The sequence below is a fragment of the Macrobrachium rosenbergii genome, chromosome 1 (genome assembly GCF_040412425.1).
Source record: "Macrobrachium rosenbergii isolate ZJJX-2024 chromosome 1, ASM4041242v1, whole genome shotgun sequence".
Taxonomy (NCBI): domain Eukaryota; kingdom Metazoa; phylum Arthropoda; class Malacostraca; order Decapoda; family Palaemonidae; genus Macrobrachium; species Macrobrachium rosenbergii.
The window spans coordinates 62,567,396-62,592,528 of NC_089741.1; the positions used below are offsets into that span (position 1 = coordinate 62,567,396).

Here is a 25,133-nt window from a genome sequence, read left to right on the forward strand (position 1 = left end):
CAAGATTATCGGAATGTTGATATTTTCTTAAATTTGACATTTAAATGATACTTGTATAATGATTAAAAATTTTAGTTTAGATCGTGATTTAGGCAAAAATTATAGCAAGAATGTTTTCCAACTGGAAATATCAAATTATCTCTACTGTAGATTTATTCTACTCTAATCTAATCAGATTTCGTTTTTCTTCTTTTTATATCCTTAAGGTAAATATTAACCTTAATATTAACATTTAATGATGTTATTCCTAGTATTTGTTTTATATCGCAGAAATATTACCAAATTGCAAATCACTTATATGCATGTGAAAGTATGCGCATGTACAAGCGTAAATTATAAGTCAGAGGGAGAAGTACGCGCACTAAAAGCATAACGCTGTTAAGTAAATAAACGAACATAGTTAGTCTGATTTAATTATCAGGATATTTGAAGTGCTGCATAACGTTTCTATTTCAGTTGTAGGGTCTTCCTCGTGGAATGCTAATTCCTAAACATAAAACAAAAAGACCAGAATTACATGTTTTAGGAAATGATCATAGAATGAAATAAATGTAGACGTCTGCATATATATAAGGTCTCATAAAATAACATTCTCTCTCTCTCTCTCTCTCTCTCTCTCTCTCTCTCTCTGCAACTATAAAAAGTTCACCAGAGATATTTGGTTATGCCATTCACATACTTGCACATCCTGTGTAAACACACAATGGATATATAAACTCAGGTAAATTTGTGCGCATGGACATACGCACCCGTATAATTTTCGGACTGTCATACAAACAGTGGATATTTTGAGACCAAAATATATGACATAAAAGGGATTTGAGAAACGCAAATTCTTGGCTTTTATTGGCTGTCAAGGCATGAAAGAAGAGGTTCACAATGCTGCATCTTGTCCTCTCCTTTTTTTATTCAGGTTTTTTATTATGTATTTTTAGTAAGTTTTTCTTTGGTAATCGTGTTAACTTACGGGATTTTTTTATGGAACATGTTTAGGATTTTTTAAACTTTGTGATTGATATCTAAAACATTAGATGTTTTTGTGATTGATATCTAAAACATTAGATGTTTTCCTCGTTAATGAATTATTGCATATTATTCACAGGTGTAATGAAAAATCAAGTAAGACGACAAGTGTCCAACAGTTTCAAGTGTTTGGAATCGCGGAGATATCGCATTTGTATCCGGGATTTTATTATGGAAGGTCATACGTGTCTCTGGTGTTAACATTTACTTCATAATAGTGCAGAAAAAACTGTTATTCACTTATCAAGTGGATCATCAAGAATTAAATGAAAGCATGCTTGGCTATTTCACCCCATTACTTTTACGACAAGTTCCCTTGTGTATTTATTTTTACGTTTTGCTGTCATTTGCTAATTTTTAGGATCATTTCCACGGTCCATATTAGCATTCATTGCTCCGTCTTCCAAGTGTCCATTTACCTAATAACCGTACTCTTTCTTACGTACGACTCTAAACTTTATCCCCTGCAAATGCTTTTAAACTTTTTCACTAGTTTCGGCAGTTTCTTTTCACTATCCCCAATGAGTACTCCGTAATCTGCAAACATCAAACATTCTTCACAGTTTTACTTTCCCGTTGCTTGGTATCTGTATGACTTCTTCTTTTCTCTGACTTCCCACTTCATGGATATTTATGGATATGAAGATATTAAACAGTCATGTAGTAATACTGGTCTCATACCCACTTCAGCACAAAAACTGTCACTCTCTAGTTTACATATTCTGACACGCGTTTCACTTCCATCAACAAACTTGTAATTTCTTTCATCCCCTTAAATTTTCTGTTATATATATCCCCAGTACTCTCAAAATGGCGTCGATTGACTATAGTTTTTTTTTTTTTTTTTTTTTTGCAGGGACGTTTATTCAGCATGCAGCTTTTTCCTTTAATTCACGATTTCTTACATCACTGATTGTAACAATTGGCTCCACTGATCCTCTCATACATCTAATGTCGTACTTTTTCAATCAGAACCCAATCATACATATTCCTTGAGTACTAAGTGCTGTTATTTCCGTATAATTCTTACATTCTCCTTTATGCCTTTACACAGTTGAACCGATATTCCTCCACCTATTCCTTCGGAATCTTTCCTCAACCATACATACTTTAGAAACCTGGCCAGCTTGGCATCACAGTACCATACATCTCGCATGAAATCAAATAAACTCTTGGCGTCTTCAACTTCTTCAGTACCCTCGTAACATTCTCGGCAATTAATCATGCTCTTATACTAATCCTGTTTGATTCAACTCTGCATCTCTGCTGTCTTCCAGATTCAACAAATCTTAAAAATTCTCACCCCCAGAACTTTATTCAAGGAGGGTAGCATTCTGCAAAGGCATTTTACATTCTTAGATTTATTAGTTCATTAAACGTGATCTCAGCATTTACTTTTGTACAGATCAAATTATTCACCCGGAAGTTCTTGGTCACCATCTCCCTCATATTTTTATGAATTGCCTTCTTTTTCTTTATCAGTTTTCTTTTACCACCCTATCCATTACTTGGTAAAAAAAAAGTATATGACCGTCTTTTTTTATTTCATTGCGCCATAGATAATCTCTTGGTTGTCCTTCAGTGAATATCTCATTTCTTCATCCCACCGTTTATTGTTTTTATTCCCTTTCTTCTACTCTTGTACGCCATCATTATTTGTATGTATATATGTACATATATATGTACAGTATATATATAATTATATAATGTGTACATGTATATATATATATATATATATATATATATATAATATATATATATATATATATATATATATATATATATATATATATATATATATTAATGAATGGCGAATGGAAGAAAAAGATTGAAGTTGTTGAATGAAACTGACTTGAAACCAGTTTGGATGTATACCCAGTGTTACATTTTTTCCTTGTGTACATCTACACACACCTACACACACACATATATATATACATACATATATATATATATATATATATATATATATGTATATATATATGTATATATATTTCACCTAACACTCTTTCAACAGCGAACATTATCCACACTATCCCTCCACTCATGGTAAATTTCTAATCAAAATGCTTGCACCTATATTTTGTTTTCTCAATTTCCATTACTGCTGCTTTCATAACATTAAACCCACAGAAACTTTAAACTCACTTATTTGAACCATCTTTAACATCAACTGGTCTCTGCTTTATTTGACACAAATCTTAACACGTAAATTCAGTTATACATAAAATAACATACTGATGTTTTAAAGTAGAAGTGTAACAACAGTTCTATGAATAATGATCAAGTAAACGTTTGAAGCATGCCCGAAAATGGACATCGTCGTGATACATCCACAAGAACATACTGATGTATGTGTGTGTGTGTGTGTATATGTATATATATATATATATATATATATATATATATATACACACACACGCATACATCACATGTTCTGTGGATGTATCACGACGATGTCCATTTTCGGGCATGCTTCAAACGTTTACTTGACTATTATTCATAGAACTGTTGTTACACTTACTTTAAAACATCAGTATGGTTATTTTATGCATAACTGAATTTACGATTAAGATTTGTGTCAGAATAAAGCAAGAGTGACCAGTTTGATGTTAAAGATGGTTCAAATGAAGTGAGTTTAAAGTTTCTGTGGGGTTTTAATGTTATGAAAGCAGCAGTAATGGAAATTGAGAAAACAAAAGATATAGGTGCAAGCATTTTGGATTAGAAATTCTACCATGAGTGGAGGATAGTGTGATGGATGTTCGCTGTTGAAAGAGTGTTAGGTGAAATAACGAGGTGAAGCTGCAGACTGGAAGGAAGAGAGTATGAAAGCGTTTGTGAGATGAGAAAGTTGAAAGTAAATGTTAGCGAGAGTAAGAAGAAAGGCTGCAACACAGAGAATGAACATCAGAGGTGACGGTAGAAGTGTAGAAGTAATTGTTTCGTCTGCGTGTTTAGGAGTAAATATGAAAGATGTTTAAATAATCCGCAGAACGTGGGAGGTAAGGAGAGGTGAGAAAAGTAAACAAAATGCTTGGAAGAGAAAATGTTTTACGAAATGAAAGTTCTGAAGGTTTTTTTGTGCAGTGTATATGAAATATAAAGAGTTGGAGGGATGGAAATTTATAAATACAGAGAATTAGCGTATATTAAAAGACAGGAGAAAGAGTGTTGAAGTGGTTTGATCATATGTTGAGAATGGAGAATAAGTCGATGAGACATGTGAATGATTTTGAAAGTGAAGACTGGGGCATAGTGTTACTGGGAGGGATTGGGGATCTTGAGACATAAGGATATCAGAATCCACAAAGCACAAGAACACATGCTAAATAGATGTGAGTGGCCCATGTGTCGACACACTTCTAATGAGCCTTTTATGTCATGTATGAAGTGGCCGGTATTATGCGAGCTTCCTTTAAGGGCATTTGATCCCTGATTCTGCAGTTCAGGGATGGATATGGCAGTCATAATCGAGTTTGTTTATCTTAGGAGCCACCTCCTTGTGGAGGACTCTTGCTTACTGAGATATGTATATATATACAGTATATATACTCATATATATATATATATTAGTATATATACATATATACATACATACATATATATATATATATATATACATACATACACATACACAATACACTAACAAATATTTATATATATATATATATATATATATATATATATATATATATGGGTTTGGACCTGCTTGATCCAGGCAGGCTAAGGACAATAGAAGATGAGAAGATGGCCTAGGTTGGGATGTCCAAAATTGTCAACCTCTGATTAACAAGTTAATACAATATATAGCATGACTTTTGATGATGTATATTTGACTGTCCAATGGACTGGTACTATGAATGGTGACACCATAACAGAAGTTGAACAGAGTGGAAACTGCCACGAAACTTTTAACTCAATCCCTGGGTAATTTAAGTAATTTCCAGAGTAAATTACTAACCCATCAAAAGAAATAGAAAACAGTGGAAACACTGAGCTTCTCCACATCCCCCCAAAATATAAGCCAAGGGTGTCTGTCTTTCAGCAAGGGGATGACCTCCATGATAGGCTACTTTGAATAGTGTCAAAATCATTATTGGGGAGTGATGCACCTCCAGAATTTTAATGGTGAATAAAAAGAGTCAAGATAAAACAGGAATGCTAAGAGCTGGAGTGTTGTTGCTCTATAACATTCTTCTTGTCTCACGGCCCTGATGGTGGCGGCTAAAATAGCTAACTGTGGCTCTGCATTGGTGCCTCATGCCCGTAGCACAACTGATATCAATCTTTTTCCCTAAGTTCAAACATCACTTGCTTGGGTAATGTTTTTGGGCCAATAATGAAGTCATCCATTTTATGGATGAATATTTGGAGGCTCAGGATACAACCTTCGTTCCCAGTAGGGTAGCATTGCTTGAATATCGTTGGGAAAAGTAGTGTGGGGGTGAGGCCGAGAACATTTGGATTTCTTTTGGAAATACATGTAGAATCAGAATAATCGTTTCATAGAAAAATAAAATGGGGCATGATGCATAGAAGCTTCTTGAACTTCGAGTATTAGCACTAATAACACTGTCAAGCAGGCAGCTGCAATTTTACTGTGAAGGGACTGAAAAATCTCTGGCTCTGAGCAGTGTAACGTCTAGACACCTGATCTGTATGTGGATGGTAATGCACTGATAGAGACAGTGTACTCACAAATTCCAGATGCGCTTGGCTAAAGGGGATAGTAGAAGTTCCATGTTGCAACACAGCTTATTTGTGAGTGTAATGAAAAGCATGAATTGGTGGGATATCCAGAAAATGCGTTGAAAAATATTCACCTGTGGCAATCAACATTTCACTCAGTTGTAGGGTATTTAGATATAAAGTTTTACATACTGTTGCATTTCAAATAGTTCCTAATGAACCAGAAAGTTTTTTCCTTGTAACCTTTGTAACGAAAAGTGTTTAAAGATTATTTTTCAGCATGAAAAATATTAATATAATAAAAAACTATATGCACTTTATTGCAGACCAGTTTTTATGATGATTAGTTTCATATTCTACCGGCCTAAATATATTAATGAAAATAAGAGCATGCCATGTCTCAGGGCACCAGTCTGTTAAATTTCAGTAAGATGAGATAATAATCACATGATTATTTTTACTCCATAATCATTATCATGGTATGTTGCTTCTAGATTTTTCATTTAAAATATAAATTTCGCTGTATTTTTTTACTATTCATACTAAAAGTTGTGTTTCTTAGTGTATGTTTTAGAGGTTCATAAAAAAGGTTATCTTTTACTTGGATCAAAGTTTCTCTTCATGTCATTTTCATTCTGAGTTGAATTTAAAAGTGCCATGAGCGAAATAGCCAGACAAAATATATTCAGTGTTAACTAATGTAGGCGCCTGCTAATTACAGGCAAGTTTTTTAACAATGGAAATTAGCTTTTAAGCCACAATTTTCTTTGAAAAAAAAAATTATTTTACCGTAAACTTCTCATAGGATAAAAAATAGACTCGTAAAGACTATCGTCCCGCAAAAAGGAAAAAAAATCGAGAATAGCTCCTGGAGAAAACAAAGCAAAACATGCAAATATGGAAACGTTGCCACAAAATTTTAACTAACAACCCAATCAACACCAACAAATAGTCCAAGCAGGAGCGAACTGCAGCAGCAGAAGCAGGAGCAGGAACAGCAGCAGCAGCAGCAGCAGCAGCAGCAGCAGCAGCAGCAGCAGCAGCAGCAGAGACTATATAGTTGGCTGGCAACCACAATTATAAAGGGGGGTTCATTTCCGCTGTGTTTCTGCGTCGATTTGCCGTTGACTATGTGTGAAAAAGTTAATTGGATTGTGTCGTGTTTTGGGCTGAATATTAAGTACAACAGGGCTGGTCGATGCTTAGAGTTGCTCTCTCTCTCTCTCTCTCTCTCTCTCTCTCAGTTTTTAGTGCATACATTTCACTTCAGCTTCTGGAGAATTTTATTTTCGAAAACGCGCACGAAGCATCAGAATATTTTCCTTTTCACGTTACTTTTTTTTCAGGTAAAAGTGTGTTTCCGCAATAAAAAAGGGAATAAATGACATACATTGATACTGTGAATGTATTTCAGTAATTTGTTATAGTACAGCCTTTTTAAACAGGCTCTTCTGAATAGCCTTTAAACTTAATTTTTTATTTATGACATCTTACAGAGCAATATTTAGCCTAATTGTGCTTCCCCATATATTTTGTAAAGAGGAACCATACACCTAGACAGTTACATCCAAAGGTAGATTGATATATAAAGAGAGAAATGAGAGAGAGATAGAGTAAAATTTTTTTTATCCAAATGCATGTTTTACGCCTACTAAAGGGAGGCTTATGACATTATGGGGTACGCCTTTAGTTCTCGATTTTATCAGTAAATAAGTGTAATGACTGCATAGAAAACGACCATTCGAACAGATATGCTTGTTTTGATGCATAGACAAATACACAACATGTAATGCTCTTCTCTCTCTCTCTCTCTCTCTCTCTCTCTCTCTCTCTCTCATATTATATATATATATATATATATATATATATATATATATATATATATATATATATATATATAATATATATATATATATATATTTTAACATATACTGTTCCTTTTTAACAGTGGATAGCTCCAGGATAAATAAGAGCACAACGGTCATTGCATCTTCATACTTTCAACTGCTGAATCGTGGATGAAGCTTCTGTGCAGTATAACTTTCACAATATCAATTAACCTTTTCATACACCTTCACAGAGGATGCATCAGCTGTACATCAAAACCCCACTGCACACTGCGCCATCTTACTCCTATGTTCGCGCGTCCTTGATATTCTGGTTTTACCTTTCCGATACATATTTCGCTCCTTCTATAAACCTTTCCTTAAGTCTTTCTCTCCTCCTCTTCTCCATCCCCCTCCCCCCACCAGCATTTTGAACCATGCATTTTTGCAACAACGCATCATCGATCATTCTTTCTTCATTTCCGATCCATCTGAAAATATTGCGTTTACCTTTTTTGGTATGCCGAACTTTGTAACACTTACGTATTTCCACGTTTATCACCTTATTTTCATTTATTCATATTTCATGTTTGGATTATAGGACCGTTCCGCACCGTCCCTTAACTCAGACCAACGTACCTTCATTTATTTACTTTTGTTGAATTGGTGTGAGGAGAATGGTCCTGGGCTGTGAGTTCATTACCAATACACACACACACACGCATATATATATATATATATATATATATATATATATATATATATATATATATAATATATATAGAGAGAGAGAGAGTAGAGGAGAGAGAGAGAGAGAGAGAGAGAGAGAGAGAATGGTAAATATTATAAGCAATTGTGAATTTGCGATACCTCTTTCCCCGTTGTTATTTCATCTGTCAAGTCACTTATCGGGTTAATAAACTGGTTATTCTGTATCAGGGGGAAACGTCTTTGATGTTTGGTAATATATATAGAATAATCTGGAATAATATGTCTCTTCAATAACAGTAATCCTTAGCTAAATTGAAAGAATAATGATAATAATAATCGAGTAACTGTTATAGTTTCTTATGCTACATTCATCATGTATACTTCCATATGAGTAGAGACATACTATTTCACCCAATATTACGAGATGTTTTACAAATGACATTAGAATTGCTAGGTTGAATAAATAATGTCACTTAATGAGTTCGATGTTGGAAATATTTTTGCAATCGATTTTCTTCAAAGGCCTCAGACAAAACTCTCCCAACCAATTCTTTGACTTTGTTTAGCCTGGCATTGATCAAAGTTTGTTGTGTAGACTCACATGTAGGAAATCAGATTTTTATCTTTATGACATTTTGAAATGCGTTTTGCCAGGCAAAGAACCAAGAAACTTCTTGTAAACTTCAGCATTATTATGATACCTGCAGACTGCAGCCCGTCTGAGAGTGCGGAGGAGGAAACCAGAATGTGTTTTTCTTTCTTCTATTAAAAGCGTCAAGGCCTATTTTTTTAAGCTTTATCGTTACTCGTTGTAAACATTTGCTGGACTCAGTGTAACCCTTTTATTGAAATACAGTAACTTTAAATAACGCTCTAATCACTTTTCGTTCTTTTCATAAATGTATACGACGCATTTACAAATTTCGTAAGTTAAATCTTGTTACAAGTACGTTGAGAGAATAAGGAGATTAGTAGCTAATCATACCAGCACTGATGAGGAACTGCAGGGCATTTTATGACTATCTATCGTAATTTACTGGGTTTTCGTTAAAATCATTTCAAATAATGGAAGAAAATGTTACACAAACATAGATGTCATATTTCAATTTGAATTCATTGAAAGAAATTATACTTACTGGGCTGTAGCATTTAGCAAGAAATTATATGATGGCATCACATTTTCTATTTTGGGTAGCGATCTCATTGGTAACCTGCTTATTCTTGTTTTCGCAGAGATGATTTGTCAGTTTTCGTATTTGTTTTTCCATTTTAAATGATCATTCATTACGCGCCTTTTTTTCCTGTTCATATGTTCTCATACTTTTTGCTGATGAAACATTCTCTAAGGAAGTCAGTTTTATCTGCAGCTAAATGAATCAGTAAAGACAAAGGAGGTTTATAAACCTATTACTGTTTTTTTTATATAAAAAAGCCACCATAAAACTATCAATAATGTCATTAATTTAAAAAAAAAAAAAGAAACAGTAACCTAAAGCAAGTAACGATATTAGAAAAAAATATCATGGAAAGTACATCGCATCAACTTGCTTGCCCAGTTGCGCTTAGCGTAAGGCTGAAGTTATATTATGGCAAAGCGCAGGGTAGATGCAAGGCACCTAAGGCAGAGAGGCTGTGCCACGTCTGAAACTGACATCTACTCCTTTACTCGAGACAAAACGCTCCGGTGGCAGGGTGTGGAGAAAGGTTTCAGAGAACCACTGTTGGGTGAGGATGGAAATTTGTGATGCTTGAGACTCACTGGTATATACACTGAAAAGTAATTAACAATGAATGATGGCGCTTATTATTAAAGTATGTCGAAAGGTAACGTTTGAGTATTATTATTTGTAGTCTTATTTTCTTTCCATTCTCTGATTTTGAGGAAATGCTGTAGATATGTATCTAATGGTTAGCTATTACTAACCCTAAATATGTTTCATTTTTCATGTCAAAGGCATTGGTCACTTAGTATGCAAAAATGTTGGCTTTCTTTTTTAGACTACAGAAACCTTGATACTTTCAGGTAGAGGGTCAAATATAGGCCTTGATTAGATTTTTTTACTCTGATCTACGTTTCAAGGTCACAGTTCGATGTAAAAGTTATTTTCTTTTCCTCTTTATTTTGATATAAGCTTTTTTCAAGGGTGCAGGCCAGTTTGAAAGCCAAAATCTGTTTCCTTTGGGATTTCGATGAAAGTCAGATGTTTATTTAAAGGGCAAATCAGTAGCGTTTATTCATCTCATCTGAGAAACCTTGGTTGAAGGTATTGTTTAAAGTGTATCTTTACCTTGAAATTTTTTCTTTTGTGTGTTGAAGGTGTTGTTTAAACTATATTTTTACCTTGATTTTTTTTCAAGGTCAATACTCACTTCAAAATTTAGCTTTTTCAGATTTTGATGCAACTTAGAAGTTTGGTACATTTGGGTTGGCGATTATCATTCCTAAGCATTTTTAGTTTTCTGTAAAAGAAAACTATTGAGATGGCTTTGTTTGTCCGTCTGAACTTTTCCTGTCCGTCGTCAGATCTTAAGAACTACTGAGGCTAGAGAGCTGCAAATTGGTATGTTGATCATCCACCATCCAATCATCAAACATACCAAATTGCAGCCCTGCAGCCTAAATGGTTTTTATTTTATTTAAGGTTAAATTTGCTAAGCGTGCGTCTGTCACCGCCAAAGTGCCAACAACACAGGCCACCATGGGCCGTGGCTGAAGTTTCATGCGGCATTACCGCTGTACAGAAAACTCGATTGCGCCAGCTTCGGCGCATTTTTCTGTTTTTACCCAAATAGAACTGTTTATAAAACTTTATGGGTAAGTTATCTTGGAGATTGTTGATTATTTTCCACCAGTAACTTTCCTTCGACCTATTTTTCAAGGCATATTTTCTCCAGGCCACAAAAACTATTGTTATTAGAGGTCTCGGGTCTTCAGAATTTTTGTAAGGGCATATATAAATTAAGCTAGGAATGTAAGAGAGTTTTTGGAGGACTGTGTATTTTGTTCCCTCCAATTTACTAAAATCCCTGTGCTCGTTAACTCTCCAAAATCTTAATGTTCTAGCAGTCACCTCAATCAATTTGTATTCCTGTTCTGACAAATATATTGTTTAGGATAATCTGTGACTTTAAAAGTTTTTACTACTTTTTTTATTGAAATAGTTACATTTAAGTGGAATTACATTATTTAGTGTCAGTGTCGGTTAGCATTATCTGTTCGTCAGAAGACGTGGAGCTGAAATTTAGTTGTTATTCCTCATGCAATTAAAGGAAGTGTATTAAGCATCGTTTCCAAATAGCTATGCATGCGTTTACACACGCACATTCGAGTATATTTACAGAAGTATGTATTCTTCTGAGTGCCTTGAGGGTTTGCTTTGTGTGTGCATCCTTGGCCTTTCGACTGTACTATTTGAAATTTACTACTATTGGGACCGTTGGCCTAGGATCATGCTATAGGGGGCTTACAATCCAAGTTATATCATAAAACGGGGCCGCAGTCCTCTTGAATATACGGATCTGAATTACTTTACGCCCGTTGCAAGACAAGGAAACGATCGTTGATTGTTTCATATATATCTGGAAATGCAGCTCTGTCTTTGTAACAATACAATAACGAGTTTAGATAAGAATGGAATAGATAGTAAGGTGATTGAATGCATGTGCACTGTAGTTAAGTTCTGAAGGGCTAAGTTGGATTTAAAAATAAGTCGTTTTATGAAGAGTCAGATGATATGATTGCCCCGTCGAGTTTAGTGTTGTATTATTCAGGTACCTACAGTAAACCTTAACTCTTTCCTTTCATTTGTTCCTGGTATCTAAGATATCATAATGAACTTCTTACTTCATTATGAAATAAAATTTACTAATAAAGCCCTTTTTAATGGCATTTTCATTCTTAATGTTATACATACACTGGACGTCCCGTGAACAATGTATGTCTTGGTAGGAAATTCCATTTGAATGGCTGAATAACGAGTTTTATTTTCTGTGTGGAAGAGCTTATTTTAGCGACAAATCCTGTATAAAATTCTGTTGTCATGAATTAAAATTGGTATCTAAACGGCAATTTGTATATATGTTTGTTCTCAATTCAGGGTTCAGTAGTATATAAATTTTTTTTATCATAACAGAACTTTCAGAAATTAAAGGATAAACATGCGGAAGCGAGGGACCCTACAACACAAAGTTTTTTTTTATTATATTTCTGACAAAAACGCCGAAAAGCCAGAATACTGAAACGCTACAGTGCGAAACTAGTCACTTTCTGTTCACACTTTCAGAACTGAATGGCGTGCTTTTTCCACATACTCGGAAAAAATGCGGAAAAGTTAATTTTGGAATTATCACCAGTATATACTGTAAGTGAAGAGATTAAAATGAAAAGGAATTCTCCTTAAGATTTTTTAATAGTATGATGGAAGAATAGCTATTGGAACTGATATGTAAGAAAAAAGAATCCTGGAATGAGGGGTCAGTGGAATGAAATTAACCTGCCAATAAAAAAAAAGCCACTGAAAAGTTGTCATACGTTACGGAATAAGACAAAAGAAAAATGTCAGATTGTTCAATCACAAAACTATTGTCACCCCTTGAGTAGGTAATATGGAACTCATTAGAAACGCCTCTCCTGATCGAACACTCAATTATATAAGTTAATCTAAACATCCATCGGTATCCAGATAACACAATCATTTCTAGCTTCCTATAACCGTTAGACTGAAGTAGTAACCACAATTTCAGGATCTTTAAACAGACAATTTTTATACGTGTATTGGCGGAGTATTGAGAGGTGTCATGCTCAAGGAGTTTATATTTGAATCTGGAGTTTAAGGATGGAAAGGCAGTGATTTTTGCTTACCATTCGCTATGATCACCTCCTTTATACGAAACGACATATTGTAAGGTAAATCAACCAGTGTGCGCTGTGGCTGAATGGAAACGACATATTGTAAGGTAAATCAGCCAGTGTGCGCTGTGGCTGAATATTGCAGCACTCGGCTCACGTTTGCTAGGTACATGGATAGCTTCTGGCATACCATTCACAAATCCGTCCAGCTGTTATTATAGATGCCAAGCACCTCTTAAGGAGCTGGAAGGTTGTACTCTTTTGGTGCCCCTTCCCCCGAGAATATATATATATATATATATATATATATATATATATATATATATATATATATATATATATATATATATATATCTATATATATATATATATATGCACTATATATACAAGTGTTTCAAAATTAGGCCCTCCCCTCTGCAACAACTAAAATTTTATGGACAAAAACAAGCAATTCCAGAACAGGTATTTATTTAAGTTTCTCTCTGAGTATTTATCTTTGGCTGCAGCCTCCAGCCTGTACCACAGCCTGCATTCTTGAGGGGTATGATTTCAGCAAATCACAAAAAGCTGAGACTCAAACTCATTTCCCTGAACACTGGTCACCTCTCTTCACCCAGGTTTCGAGGCTTGGTATGCCATCATAGATTCACTGTGCATGCTTCAACATGATCCTTTAGATACTACCAATGTTTTCACACATTAAGGTCAGGGGAGCTACCTGGAAATTCAGTTGACAAGAAGAAATCAGTACCACTGTTTCAGCTTAGCTCCTGTGTCTGAAGAGCAGAAACATGGTGCTTTATCATGCAAAAATGTGGCTTCTTCAACAGAACACATTTCAGGATCTTTGAGAATGAAATACTCACCAAACTGCAGTTTCTCTGGAAGTATTCGCCATTCCATGACTATCCTTTTTCTTTGATAATCCCATTAACCGTTTGGCGCATGAACAGAAAAATTCCCAAACATTAAAGAAATTTCACAACTTGGCGATAGGGCACGTCATCGGCTGATATCATCCGACTTTTACCTCAAATGATGTCATTTTTTGATTTGGCTTCCCGACTGGTAAATGAAGAATTCATCTGATCGGCAACATGGAGAAAGTCAGCTTTATCCCAATCTTTAGAAATGAACCACACAACCATGCACGGCTTCTCTGTTGCTGAGTGATGTTGGGCTTGCTGATAACATGAAATGGCTTGATGGCAGATTTTTTCTGTCATGATGTACAGCACTATAAGTTCTCTTCTTTCCCCTTTTTGTTTCTAGTTCAAGCACCACATAAAGACCTTTTTGGTCTACCCACTGTCTCAGCTATGATGTCTTTGACTCCTGAGAAGGACTTGGGCCTTCCAAGATTCTCATTCATTTCACGAGGACAGTCATATGGATTTTTGTTCCAGTTTCTTTTAACAAAGATTCATCTCTTTAATATATTTAGCTATCCAGGAACGTGAAATGAAGGATGCGCCCAGCATCTACGCCTCTCTGAAGGTTATAGCTGGATTCGGTCAATCCATCCTTCCTCCAAGTCGTTGCCATGGCTGTATCTAACTCTGTCCTCAGTCAGAAAATACAAAGAAATGTAAAATGAAAAATAGCTTAATAGAAACGTAAAACAATGTACTTAGAGAGATGAGCTATAGCAGAAAACTTCATAACTCTCCATTTGTTCATGGATGGGGGTGCCTCTAATTTAAGGAAACACCCAGTATATATATATATATATATATATATATATATATATATATATATATATATATATATATATATATATATATACACTATATATATATATATATATTATATATATATATATATATATATATATATATATATATATAACAACAAGCAGAGTCCAAAGCAGACGACAGTCAACAAAACAGTTGCATATTTATTGATAAAACTTTTTCGTGTTACTTAAACACATCATCAGTCTGTAAAATTGAAAAATACATATTAATTCTCAAATTCAAAATGAAAGCTAAATTAAAACAGCAGTTACATACTTTAAAAATTACAAAATATATAAAAGTAAAAAGAAAGAGATTTTTCTCTTAGTCTACCTAATCAAAGAAAGGGGAAAGACGAAGTGGGACCACAGGCTCACCGTGTGCGTGAGCTTGCGGTCTCACTCGTCTTTCCTTCTTTTAAGTGAACTAAGCTCAGAAAAATCTCCTTTCTTCTTCACTTTTATGTATTTAATACAAGAAATGTATTTCTTGTTTTGGTACAGCTTTTATTTTAATTTGAAAGTAATAATGACCCACTGTTTAGGCTGATGATAACTAACACAAAACATTTCTGTCAATAAATATGCAACTTATTTATTGACTGTCATCTACTTTTAGACTCCTATATATTACAAAATATATAAATATATATATATATATATATATATATATATATATATATATATATATATATATATATATATATATATTATTACATCTCACAAGCCACCATAAAGCATTCTGTTTATTGTTTCATACCTGACGGGTATTTGCGTAGCGCAGGACGAAGGTAGGGAAAAAGAGCGATTAAGGCCCCTTCTAAAGAAACATCCTTAAGCACTTTACAACTTATCTTTTTAGGGCAGAGTGAACTGTGTGGGATTCTTTTGCAGGTACCCCGTCGAGAAGCGTCCAGATGTTCAGCACACCTGGACGAGTTGACTCATGGAAGATGTCTACTACATTGTCCATGGACCGCCACCTCGTCCCTTGGCCGATGCCTTAGATAGGGACAGACGAAAGAGATGTCAGTCAGATACTCGAGGGACGTCATGAAATCGTGAGGCAGGTTGCCATAAGATGCGCGCGGGACCGTTATGCTGGAGGAGTGATTGACGCCCAATCTTCATCACAGGAACACACATCCCTGTCATATTTTGCCTAGTGATCTACGGACCCCATCTTCGCCATTCTTCGCTGGAGACCCCTTCCTCTACATGGTAAAGTGCTTGTTAAAGAGTACCTATCAGTCACGAATTGCTCTTCAAGTGTTCCCTTTTAAGGGCCAGTAATTTCCACTTTTCCTTTGCCTCGTGGTACCAGTGTTATTCATATGTCTGTGTTTTAAGTGACTGCCTATCTTCACTCATTTGAGGCCTTGTGGCGCCCTCAGCACGGCCCCGAATTCCTGAGTATTTCTCCCCCATTTACTGGCTTGTAATATCTGAACCTCTCCTTTCACAGGGACCATTTGCAGTGGAATATCCTTGGATTGTGCCTTGTGAAAACCCACTAACGGATTCAGGATTCGGGATTCATCAGTAGAAATATCCCATCAGCCCCGCAAGCCTGAACCTCATTCCATCTTCTGATATTCTTTTGTGTAAATATACATGGCTAACTTAGCATAACATGTTTACATACATTTCTTGTGAGTAGAACCCCAGCTCATATGAAAATCCCCTTTCTTGTTTTATGATTACCTGGACCCACGAAGTTGGAGATAACAAGGCCTTAACGTAATGGTCGATACCTGGCTCATGTACATTTCCCCAGGTAACATCATGAAAAAAAAAAAAAAGATATATATATATACCATATATATCTTCATATATATATATATATATATATATATATATGTATATACCTGTGTGTGTGTCGTGTGTGTGTGTGTGTGTGTGTGTGTGTGTTACGCCTCTTTTGACGTTTTATACTTTACCTACCGTGAAGAAGATGCAAAGATCTTGGTAGCTCTGGCCTTCATCCCTCCTTGCTGAGCATCGCATTTTTTCTCTCTCTCTCTCTCTCTCTCTCTCTCTCTCTCTCTCTCTCTCTCTCTCTCTCTCATGAATTCTATGAAAATCATTATCTAAAGTGATGCGTATAAATCAAACCCCAGAATATAAAAAAATAGACATTTATTCTGCAAATGTAGCAAAAAACCAATTAAATGAAAAATCATGCATGGTAAATCTCTAATCCCAGTTACAAGAATAAAATTGTTGCAAGACATCATGATAAGTAGGAACTAACTCCCGCTTCCTACAAAAACACTTAAAGTCCATTATATATGGTAGTCTGTGGTCTGTAAAAAAAAAAAAACAGTCACTTCGACCCGTTTCATTCCCACAAGGGGCTATATGCTAGATTAAGGTTGCACCTCTCTGGAGTCATGGCTCCATTGAAACATTCTGTCAAAGGAAGTAACCATATTCATTAAAAATTAACGTTCACCCAATTTACAAACATACACAACCACATGAGATAAATGTTAAATCATAATAAAAGCATAATCACTAAAATAATCAAGTCTGTAGAAAGTTCATAAAAGTTAATAATTTCAGTTTTCTCACTTTCAGCGATGGGATTATAAATTCCAATTCCCAATGTGTAACTGTCCTTTAGCTACGATCTCCACACCACCCAATGAACTGCTATTTTCACAAAGAGCGCATTGCACCAAGCGTTTTTCACAATGTACACACAAACATACACTACATTGGGCACACCTAGAAATCGGGCTCAATCCCACCAAACTTCCAGAAGCTTTTCGAGCTAGAGCACTAACGAACGGAACTTTCCACCCATCCACGTGACTCTCCCATGTATTTAGACCAAAGGTGACCGTACTCGAATTGCTGAATTAACAACCCCTCAAGACACATACCTTCCACCTGCAAGATTTGTTAAACATTGCAAAAGGTCGTATGTACACAAAAAATGTTGAATAACGGATGTCCAGGTCACATTCTTCTCAACTGCGAAACTGTAAACATCGCAAGAGGCCGTATTGTCACCAAATATCTACACTCCATTTAATATATATATATATATATATATATATATATATATATATATATATATATATATATATATATATATATATATATATATATATATACCACCGCGCGCATCGATAGGAGAGGTAATGTTAACTTACCTTTTAATTTTAGTGAGGAAAGGAAAAGGAATAGAACGTTATCATATTGTAGAAAGTTTTGCTGAATCATATGTGCTGTACATTCTGATACGCAGGTGATTTAGCTAGCATCTGAAGCAGAGTAACAGGTGTTGTTCTCCAGTTTCTTTGAAATATTAGTCTTGCTCACTGAAGCATGAATGATATAGTAAGTAATGACTTTGTGATAAACTGTGCTCGCAGGACTCTGAGTTCCTGGGGAATTGCTCGGAAATTTGTCTAGCAGTTTTCCACCATAAAAATGCGCTCTAGGCTAAGGAGAGGCAATTATCGAGCCGTTTGTCTTTGGAAAGATAGATAATGGCTCGGGCGTCCAGATCAAGATGTCTTTTTTAATGTTAAAATCAATATCAATGAGTGATCTTTTAAAGCCATCACAAAAAAGATGAAATTCACAATATTGCATTTCATGAAAACCGCTAATCGTACTTCAAGAGTAAAAGTGTCAGTTTCTTAATCAACTTATAAAGGGATACTTGTATTTAATTACAGTAATTACGCCCCTATAAAGGGATCCTTCTATTAAATTACAGCAATTACGCCCATGAATACATATTCATTCAGTTTCTTCCCCTTTCGCACGACAACCCGCAGTGCAAAATGCTGATCTAATAGGTATCCACGTTGAGTCAGGGTAAAATGCCAAGTCTTATTACCTTATAATGGGAGAGTCCATAAACACTTACACTCTGGTACACCCAGGGACCAGAAATATCTCATGAGGATGCATAGACCTAAACGTCAAAGACACCATTCCAATTAAAAAAAATTAATTATGTAAATATAATTTGAAGGTTACAGTTGGCATGCGGTATAGTACAAAGACAGGTTCATATGCAAATACATGCCAAAATCAAATGGCTATCTCCTATAAATAGAATTTCTCTGCCAGCAGATTGAAAGTGGCTAAAAACTGTACGTATGTAATTTCTGCCACATGCTGTGAAAGGCAGGAAAAGGTTTTGTATTCTACGTAATGACGGAAATAATGGGACCATTGTCTTTAAGTTCACAGCTGAAGAACGAGGCCGTTAATGATGTAAAAGTTGAAAGTGAATTCGCCCAATCTTTTTTTTTTCATCTGTTTTGATTCCTTTAAATTCCCTTCCTTTCATGAATGCGGCTTCCAACACAGCCTGGCAACTGGCTCTCTAGTGTCGCTCTTAACCTTGTTTGTAGTGGATATGCAATGATGATAGTTTCCATCAGTCTTTCCTAACTTCCTTTTCATCGGGATAATATTTGAAGTACTGCTTAAATGCTTTGTGATTCTGGTTAACTTCCATCCAGCACTATACATATATCCTGGTATATAGCAACCTGAATAATGACTTGAGTAGATTTTTATCGTAATGCACATATGATTTTAGTGTTTTTTTTGCATACGTTAATACTTCATATTCTCTGGTATGTTGTGATTTGACTAGGTAATAACCATTGTAGATTGTTTGTTGAATTTACTGCATTCTATAATGGAAATTGTCTTGCTATTACTGTGAGCATACTGTACGTTCAATTTACAAAGACAGTACCTTGTTTAAGAGGTTGGAGGTGGGTGATTATAAAGATCTCAGAGTAGTAAATAATTCTCACTGGGTCCCAGAAGCTTCATGGCAATTCTACTATAAAGTAACTGATTTCGTGGTTTTTTCTTTCTCGGTTTTATTCGGCCACAACGAACTAAATTGAAAAGCTACCTGTGTTTGGCAGGCCTCACATTTTATACTTTTTAGGCCGCACTTTCCGCATCCTCTGCCTTGAACAGTCCACGAGAGGAAGAGTGCAACGTCCTCATAAATTAATTACATTTTTCTTCCCTCGTATCACAAGGCTCATATATTTCCCCGCTTTCCGATAAAGCAGAACAGCTTAAAAACATACACGGAACGTTTACTTTTTCGCTCCTTGACCCCAGAATAAACCCATTCAATTTATGGGGACGCTTCACTAAGGGTAAGTGAATATAGATAAAGGACGACAGGTGTTTCTAAATCCAGGTGTGCGCCTTTCCTACTACAGCCTCTTCCTCTCGTGCAGCACCGGCATATTTTCATGTTTCCCAAAAATAACGTCACACATTTCAGTTGACCTTAAAAGATGCCTGCTAAGGATCCTCACATAAGTGTCCGTGGTGTCTTACGGCGGGTCAATATTGTTCTCATAACTTACAATAAGTGGGCAATCAATGCTCTTCATGTACAGATAACTCGCAGAAAGTGTCATGTTCTGATTTATGAAAGCGGTTAGCAGGATTACAGTGATAATATATATATATATATATATATATATATATATATATATATATATATATATATATATACATACATATGTATGTATATATATATATATATATATATATATATATATATATATATATATATATATACTATATATATATATATATGTATATATATACATATATATGTATGTATATATATATATATATATATATATATATATATATATATATATATATATATATATATATATATATATATATATTGTGTGTATAGTGTAGATAGATATGAATTAGATATAGATAGCCGATGTTATATAAGAACATGCCTCTAATTGGGATCTGGAATTGTTATTTACTTCCAACTTTCCAGGGAATTTTTTCTGTCCTCGGCATCATTTTACCTACAACACGCAGAGGGCATACAATAGACAAGAATGACATATGAAAGGATAATAATCTCAGTACCACTTACTGGTAGTGATGGTGTTTTCAGAAGCAAACTTTATATACTTCCCTTTGGTTGTAAGTTATTGTCAAGTTATAGTGACTTCGATATGAATGACTGTTATTGCTTTATATTTGAAAATATAGCAAAAATATCCAAGGCTATTGAAAAACTAACTGATGATGGGAAATGTTTCAAAATTAAACATTTCCCACCATCAGTTAGTTGCTCCAGGAAGAAAAAAAAAAAATAACGAGACAGCTGTCACAGCCACATTCATACTTTAAAAGCTGTTTCATGGATAAATCCCCTGTGCCGAAAATTTCCACAATAAGAAACGTTTCATACACCACACAGAAGGCTGAACAGTAGCGTGTCAACCCACTGTGCACACTAGGGCATTCACCTCTTTCGTGCCCTTAGATCTGTTTTTCATCCTTCATCTTAATTTTTCTAATTGCTATAATGCTAACCAAATTGTGGTCCACCGTGCATTTCCTCATGGCCAAATCATAACATTTACACTGTGATCCATCCTTTCAACCACAGTCACTTTTTTTCCGTGCATTCCAAAATGTCTCACTCCTCGAGTCCTTATTCCTTTTATGCGGCAGAAATGTTCACTTCGGTAACTACAACCTCGTCCTTTGATTCACATTCCATATCCATACTCGACTTCTGTAAAACAGAATTAACTCAACAACCCCTTCATCATACATACATTGGTTTCCATAGACACAACAGGTCTCTTCTGTGCTTCTTTCTTTACCTAGTGTGTGATTCGCCTCTTTTCTCACAGTAACATCACATACCCTAATTTTTTCTCTGTTCTGTAAGTTGAAGCCTACCTTCCTCTTCACGGACCGTTTTGGATTAGGGGATCTTTTTTTTATCGCGGGAACCATCACATTGACTTAATTCTTCTGAGAATAGTCTTCATTAGACAAATTTCCTTTCTAGGCGTCATTACTTTCCGTTATATTAACCCAACGAATTTGAAATATTGCTGTCTATTTCCCAAACGTTATATAAGACGATGCATCATTATTATTACCAGTAGTTTAATTGTGACTTTCAATCTTATTGATTCAGTCAGATATATATACATAATTCGTGGCACTTTCCATGAAATGATTACATTTTTATATCATCACACATGTTTTTTCTAATTTTAAGTGTTATTAAGATTTACAATATCAGTAGTTTCACTCATCACCATAATGTCAGTTACTGTAAAGTTGCCTTGCATCCTACCCTGATTTGCTCAAAAGTAATGTTGTTGTATTACCATGAGCAACAGCAGTACACTTACCAAAAATTTTCCCTACCCAATTCCTTAACAACAATGCTTATCATTTCCAGCAGTATAACTCGACAGTGATTTGCTTTTGACAAGCCGATTTTCATTGCTTTATTCGATGAAGTCTATTCTTGGTCCATGTATTTCATTAAAAAGGTCTTAAAGGTCGCTTAGGCAAGGAAAAGACCATTGCATTGGCGTATTATGACCTAGAGACAGCTAACGTGAACTTGAAATACTCATGACATACTAGCATGGCAAGAAACGATAGAGTTATTATATCACTTTGAGTGAGAATAAAACAAAAAAAAACTACTGTGCATTTCAGGGTCATATCTAATTGATTTTCATCGATAAAATCTTACCAAAGGATCGGATATGGATCGTATTTTGGAAATGGGTCTTTGAAGCCACGGCCTAATTGGCAAAAATATGCATTGATGTCTAATGTTGATAATTAAGGCACTTATCAGAGTAAATCAAAGAAATTTAAAGGGAAATTTAGCTAAATCTAGCAGGCTCGTAGATAGAGGCTAGTAAAACGTCATTACTGAAGGTCCTCCCACTCATTGATACTGTAGTATGACGTACTTTACCAGACACACCGCATATATACTTTATGAATGAAGACTCAGATGTTGGTAGCAGTAGTAATAGTAGTAGTATATGGAATTCTTATATTGTTTCACACACTCAAACACCTACCCTATATACTCTCCTCTCTCTCTCTCTCTCTCTCTCTCTCTCTCTCTCTCTCTCTCTCTCTCTCTCTCTCTCTCTCTCTCATCTTTCGATGAGTCATGTCTCTAAGTAGAGTACAATGAGGGAAATGGCGTCAAATGAGAATATTAATTTTGTAATACAGTTCCATGGCGCAATTCACGTTTCCTTTAACCTGAAATATGCACAAAGTCTTACTCACTCTTAATGAGTGTGTTGCTCCATATTGTCTCAAAAGTTCCAGTTCACGTGTGCCTGCCTTGTCCTGCTAAATGAATGTAACGTAACGCAAGTGTTACAACCTTAACTTCCTTAATGCGTGATCAGTCCCATAATAAATCCACAGTGTTTGGTATAGCACACTACTCCCCCTTCATTATTTTGTTTGTGTGCCTCTGTGTCAGTTTTGTTGCTTTTATACGCTTGACTCATTTACTTGAAGCTGACACATTAGAAGCTGACACTAATGTTTGTTGTAGGGTTGTTTAGTGGTTATCAGTGAGTCTGTGTATTCCCAGTTTTTATTTATTTTTTTTTATGGATTTGAAGTTACTCATTCTTTCAATTTTCAATTATTTTGGTTATTTCATTTACATCGTTTATTATATATTTCATTTAATCATAACTGCATTGTAGTGCTGAATGATACTCTTAGCTCTTTAGTCCAAGCCCTTATAATCGACTAATCCATTGATTATACTAAACTATATTGAAATTGAAGGAAACGAAATAAAAAAAAAATATTGTAATATAAAATGATGTAAAGGGATATGCTGTTGTTTGTTTAAGGTTAAGCCAGCCTTGTGTGAATCAGGGTCTTGCACTTTGAGGAGACCATAAGTGAAGAACTTTCGATGGAAAAAGAGAAAATAAAATTTCTGCATGAGCAAAGGTAAAAGTGGAAACAAAAGAACACACTCCCAAAGTAACTTTTATTCATTTTCATCATCATCCAGGTATAGGTCTTCTGTATCCTCGTCATCGCTGTGTAAGTTGATAATGATAGGTCCCACAGGCTCCTGAGTGTTGTCTGATGACCAATACCCACCCTCAAAATCTCGAGATCGTTTCACTGCAGACGCCCAAACCCTTTGAGTGACCTAAAGCTTGGCGGCTTCCAGTCTTGCCTGCAGGTCTGCCCAGGGGAATCTATGTAAAGATGAACAGACATGATGTTTCATGCACGCCCATACTTGCTCAGTGGCATTGAGCTCTGGGTGGGCAGGTGGCAGGCAGACCACCTCATGGCCCCACTCTCCGATGATGTTGTCCTCGGTGTACTGTAGTTTTGGCTGGTTTTGTTGGCATCTGACCAACAGCTCCGGTTGTGTGGGACCGTCTGGGACAGGGATTCCGTGGCGCTCCAGCCAGGTAATAAGGTTTGCTTTCTTAGTTGCCATAGTAGGACACCGACACACGTCTGTCAGCTGGGTGTGATAAGGTGCGTTGTCAAGTGCCAAAACCGATGGTTCGGGCAGCACTGGTAGAAGCTGAGTTGTCGGCCAGCGTATGAACAGCTTGCCTGTCATTTCCCTGTGGTAATCGCCACTGGTACTATTTGCAGGGTAACAAAGGAAAGAGCCTTCAATAAATACATTTGCTGTGCCAACTGCCACCTACACGAAGCACTCTCCTTCGCCAGGTGGTACCTGTCGGCTATGCGTGGCACTGGTAGCAGGTTGTGTGGTGTCCACCCACTCCCTGCTGTGGGCTGTGGCTTATTCTTGTGGTGAACCACGTATCATTGGCACGTACTACCTGCCTCCCTTCTTCTCGGTGGCACTTCAGAGCCCGGAGAGCGCCGATCCGGCGGCAAACTACGTCAAGGGATTCTTTTGCAAGATACATCTTTTGCTGAGAAGTTTTGTATCTGCAAGATACATCTTTCGCTGAGAAGTTTTGTATCTGAATCCCATATCTTGCATGAGCCGCTGCACTGATATCTCAGAAGTTCTTTCCAGGATAATGGTGGCTGTCTTCAAATCTTCCATCAGGGTTCTGACAGTAAAAACTGGCTTTGCAGCAAACTTGTCGTGAACAAAGTGGCGAATGCCACCCACTGTAAAATTATCAAAGGCTTGTGGTGTAGGCATTACTACCCCAGCAGACTGAGGCGAGCTCACTGATCTGTTGCGCTGGACAGTCCTCACAGCATGTGACGTCACACCCTGTGTGAATAAAGACCATTATTTAGCCAATGAATAAAAATGTTTATATAACATACTTTATTTTTCCCATGCACATGGCCATATAAAGTATTGATAATGATATTAGTCATAATGATAATAATCACATTAATATTCATTACAGTTATTATTATTATGGGGTCTCGATGGCTCGGTGGTGAGCAGCAGCATGAACCATAGAGGTCTGTGGCGTGGGTTCAAATCCGC

At 35.9% G+C, this 25,133-nt stretch overlaps 1 protein-coding gene across 1 annotated transcript; it reads right to left on the reverse strand.

Annotated features, from left to right (window-relative positions):
- Positions 1-23,840: 23,840 nt before the first annotated feature.
- On the reverse strand, positions 23,841-24,269 carry LOC136840584 (uncharacterized). The gene has a single exon (XM_067107237.1). The coding sequence runs from the start codon at positions 24,267-24,269 to the stop codon at positions 23,841-23,843; it is 429 nt and encodes a 142-aa protein (XP_066963338.1).
- Positions 24,270-25,133: the final 864 nt, after the last annotated feature.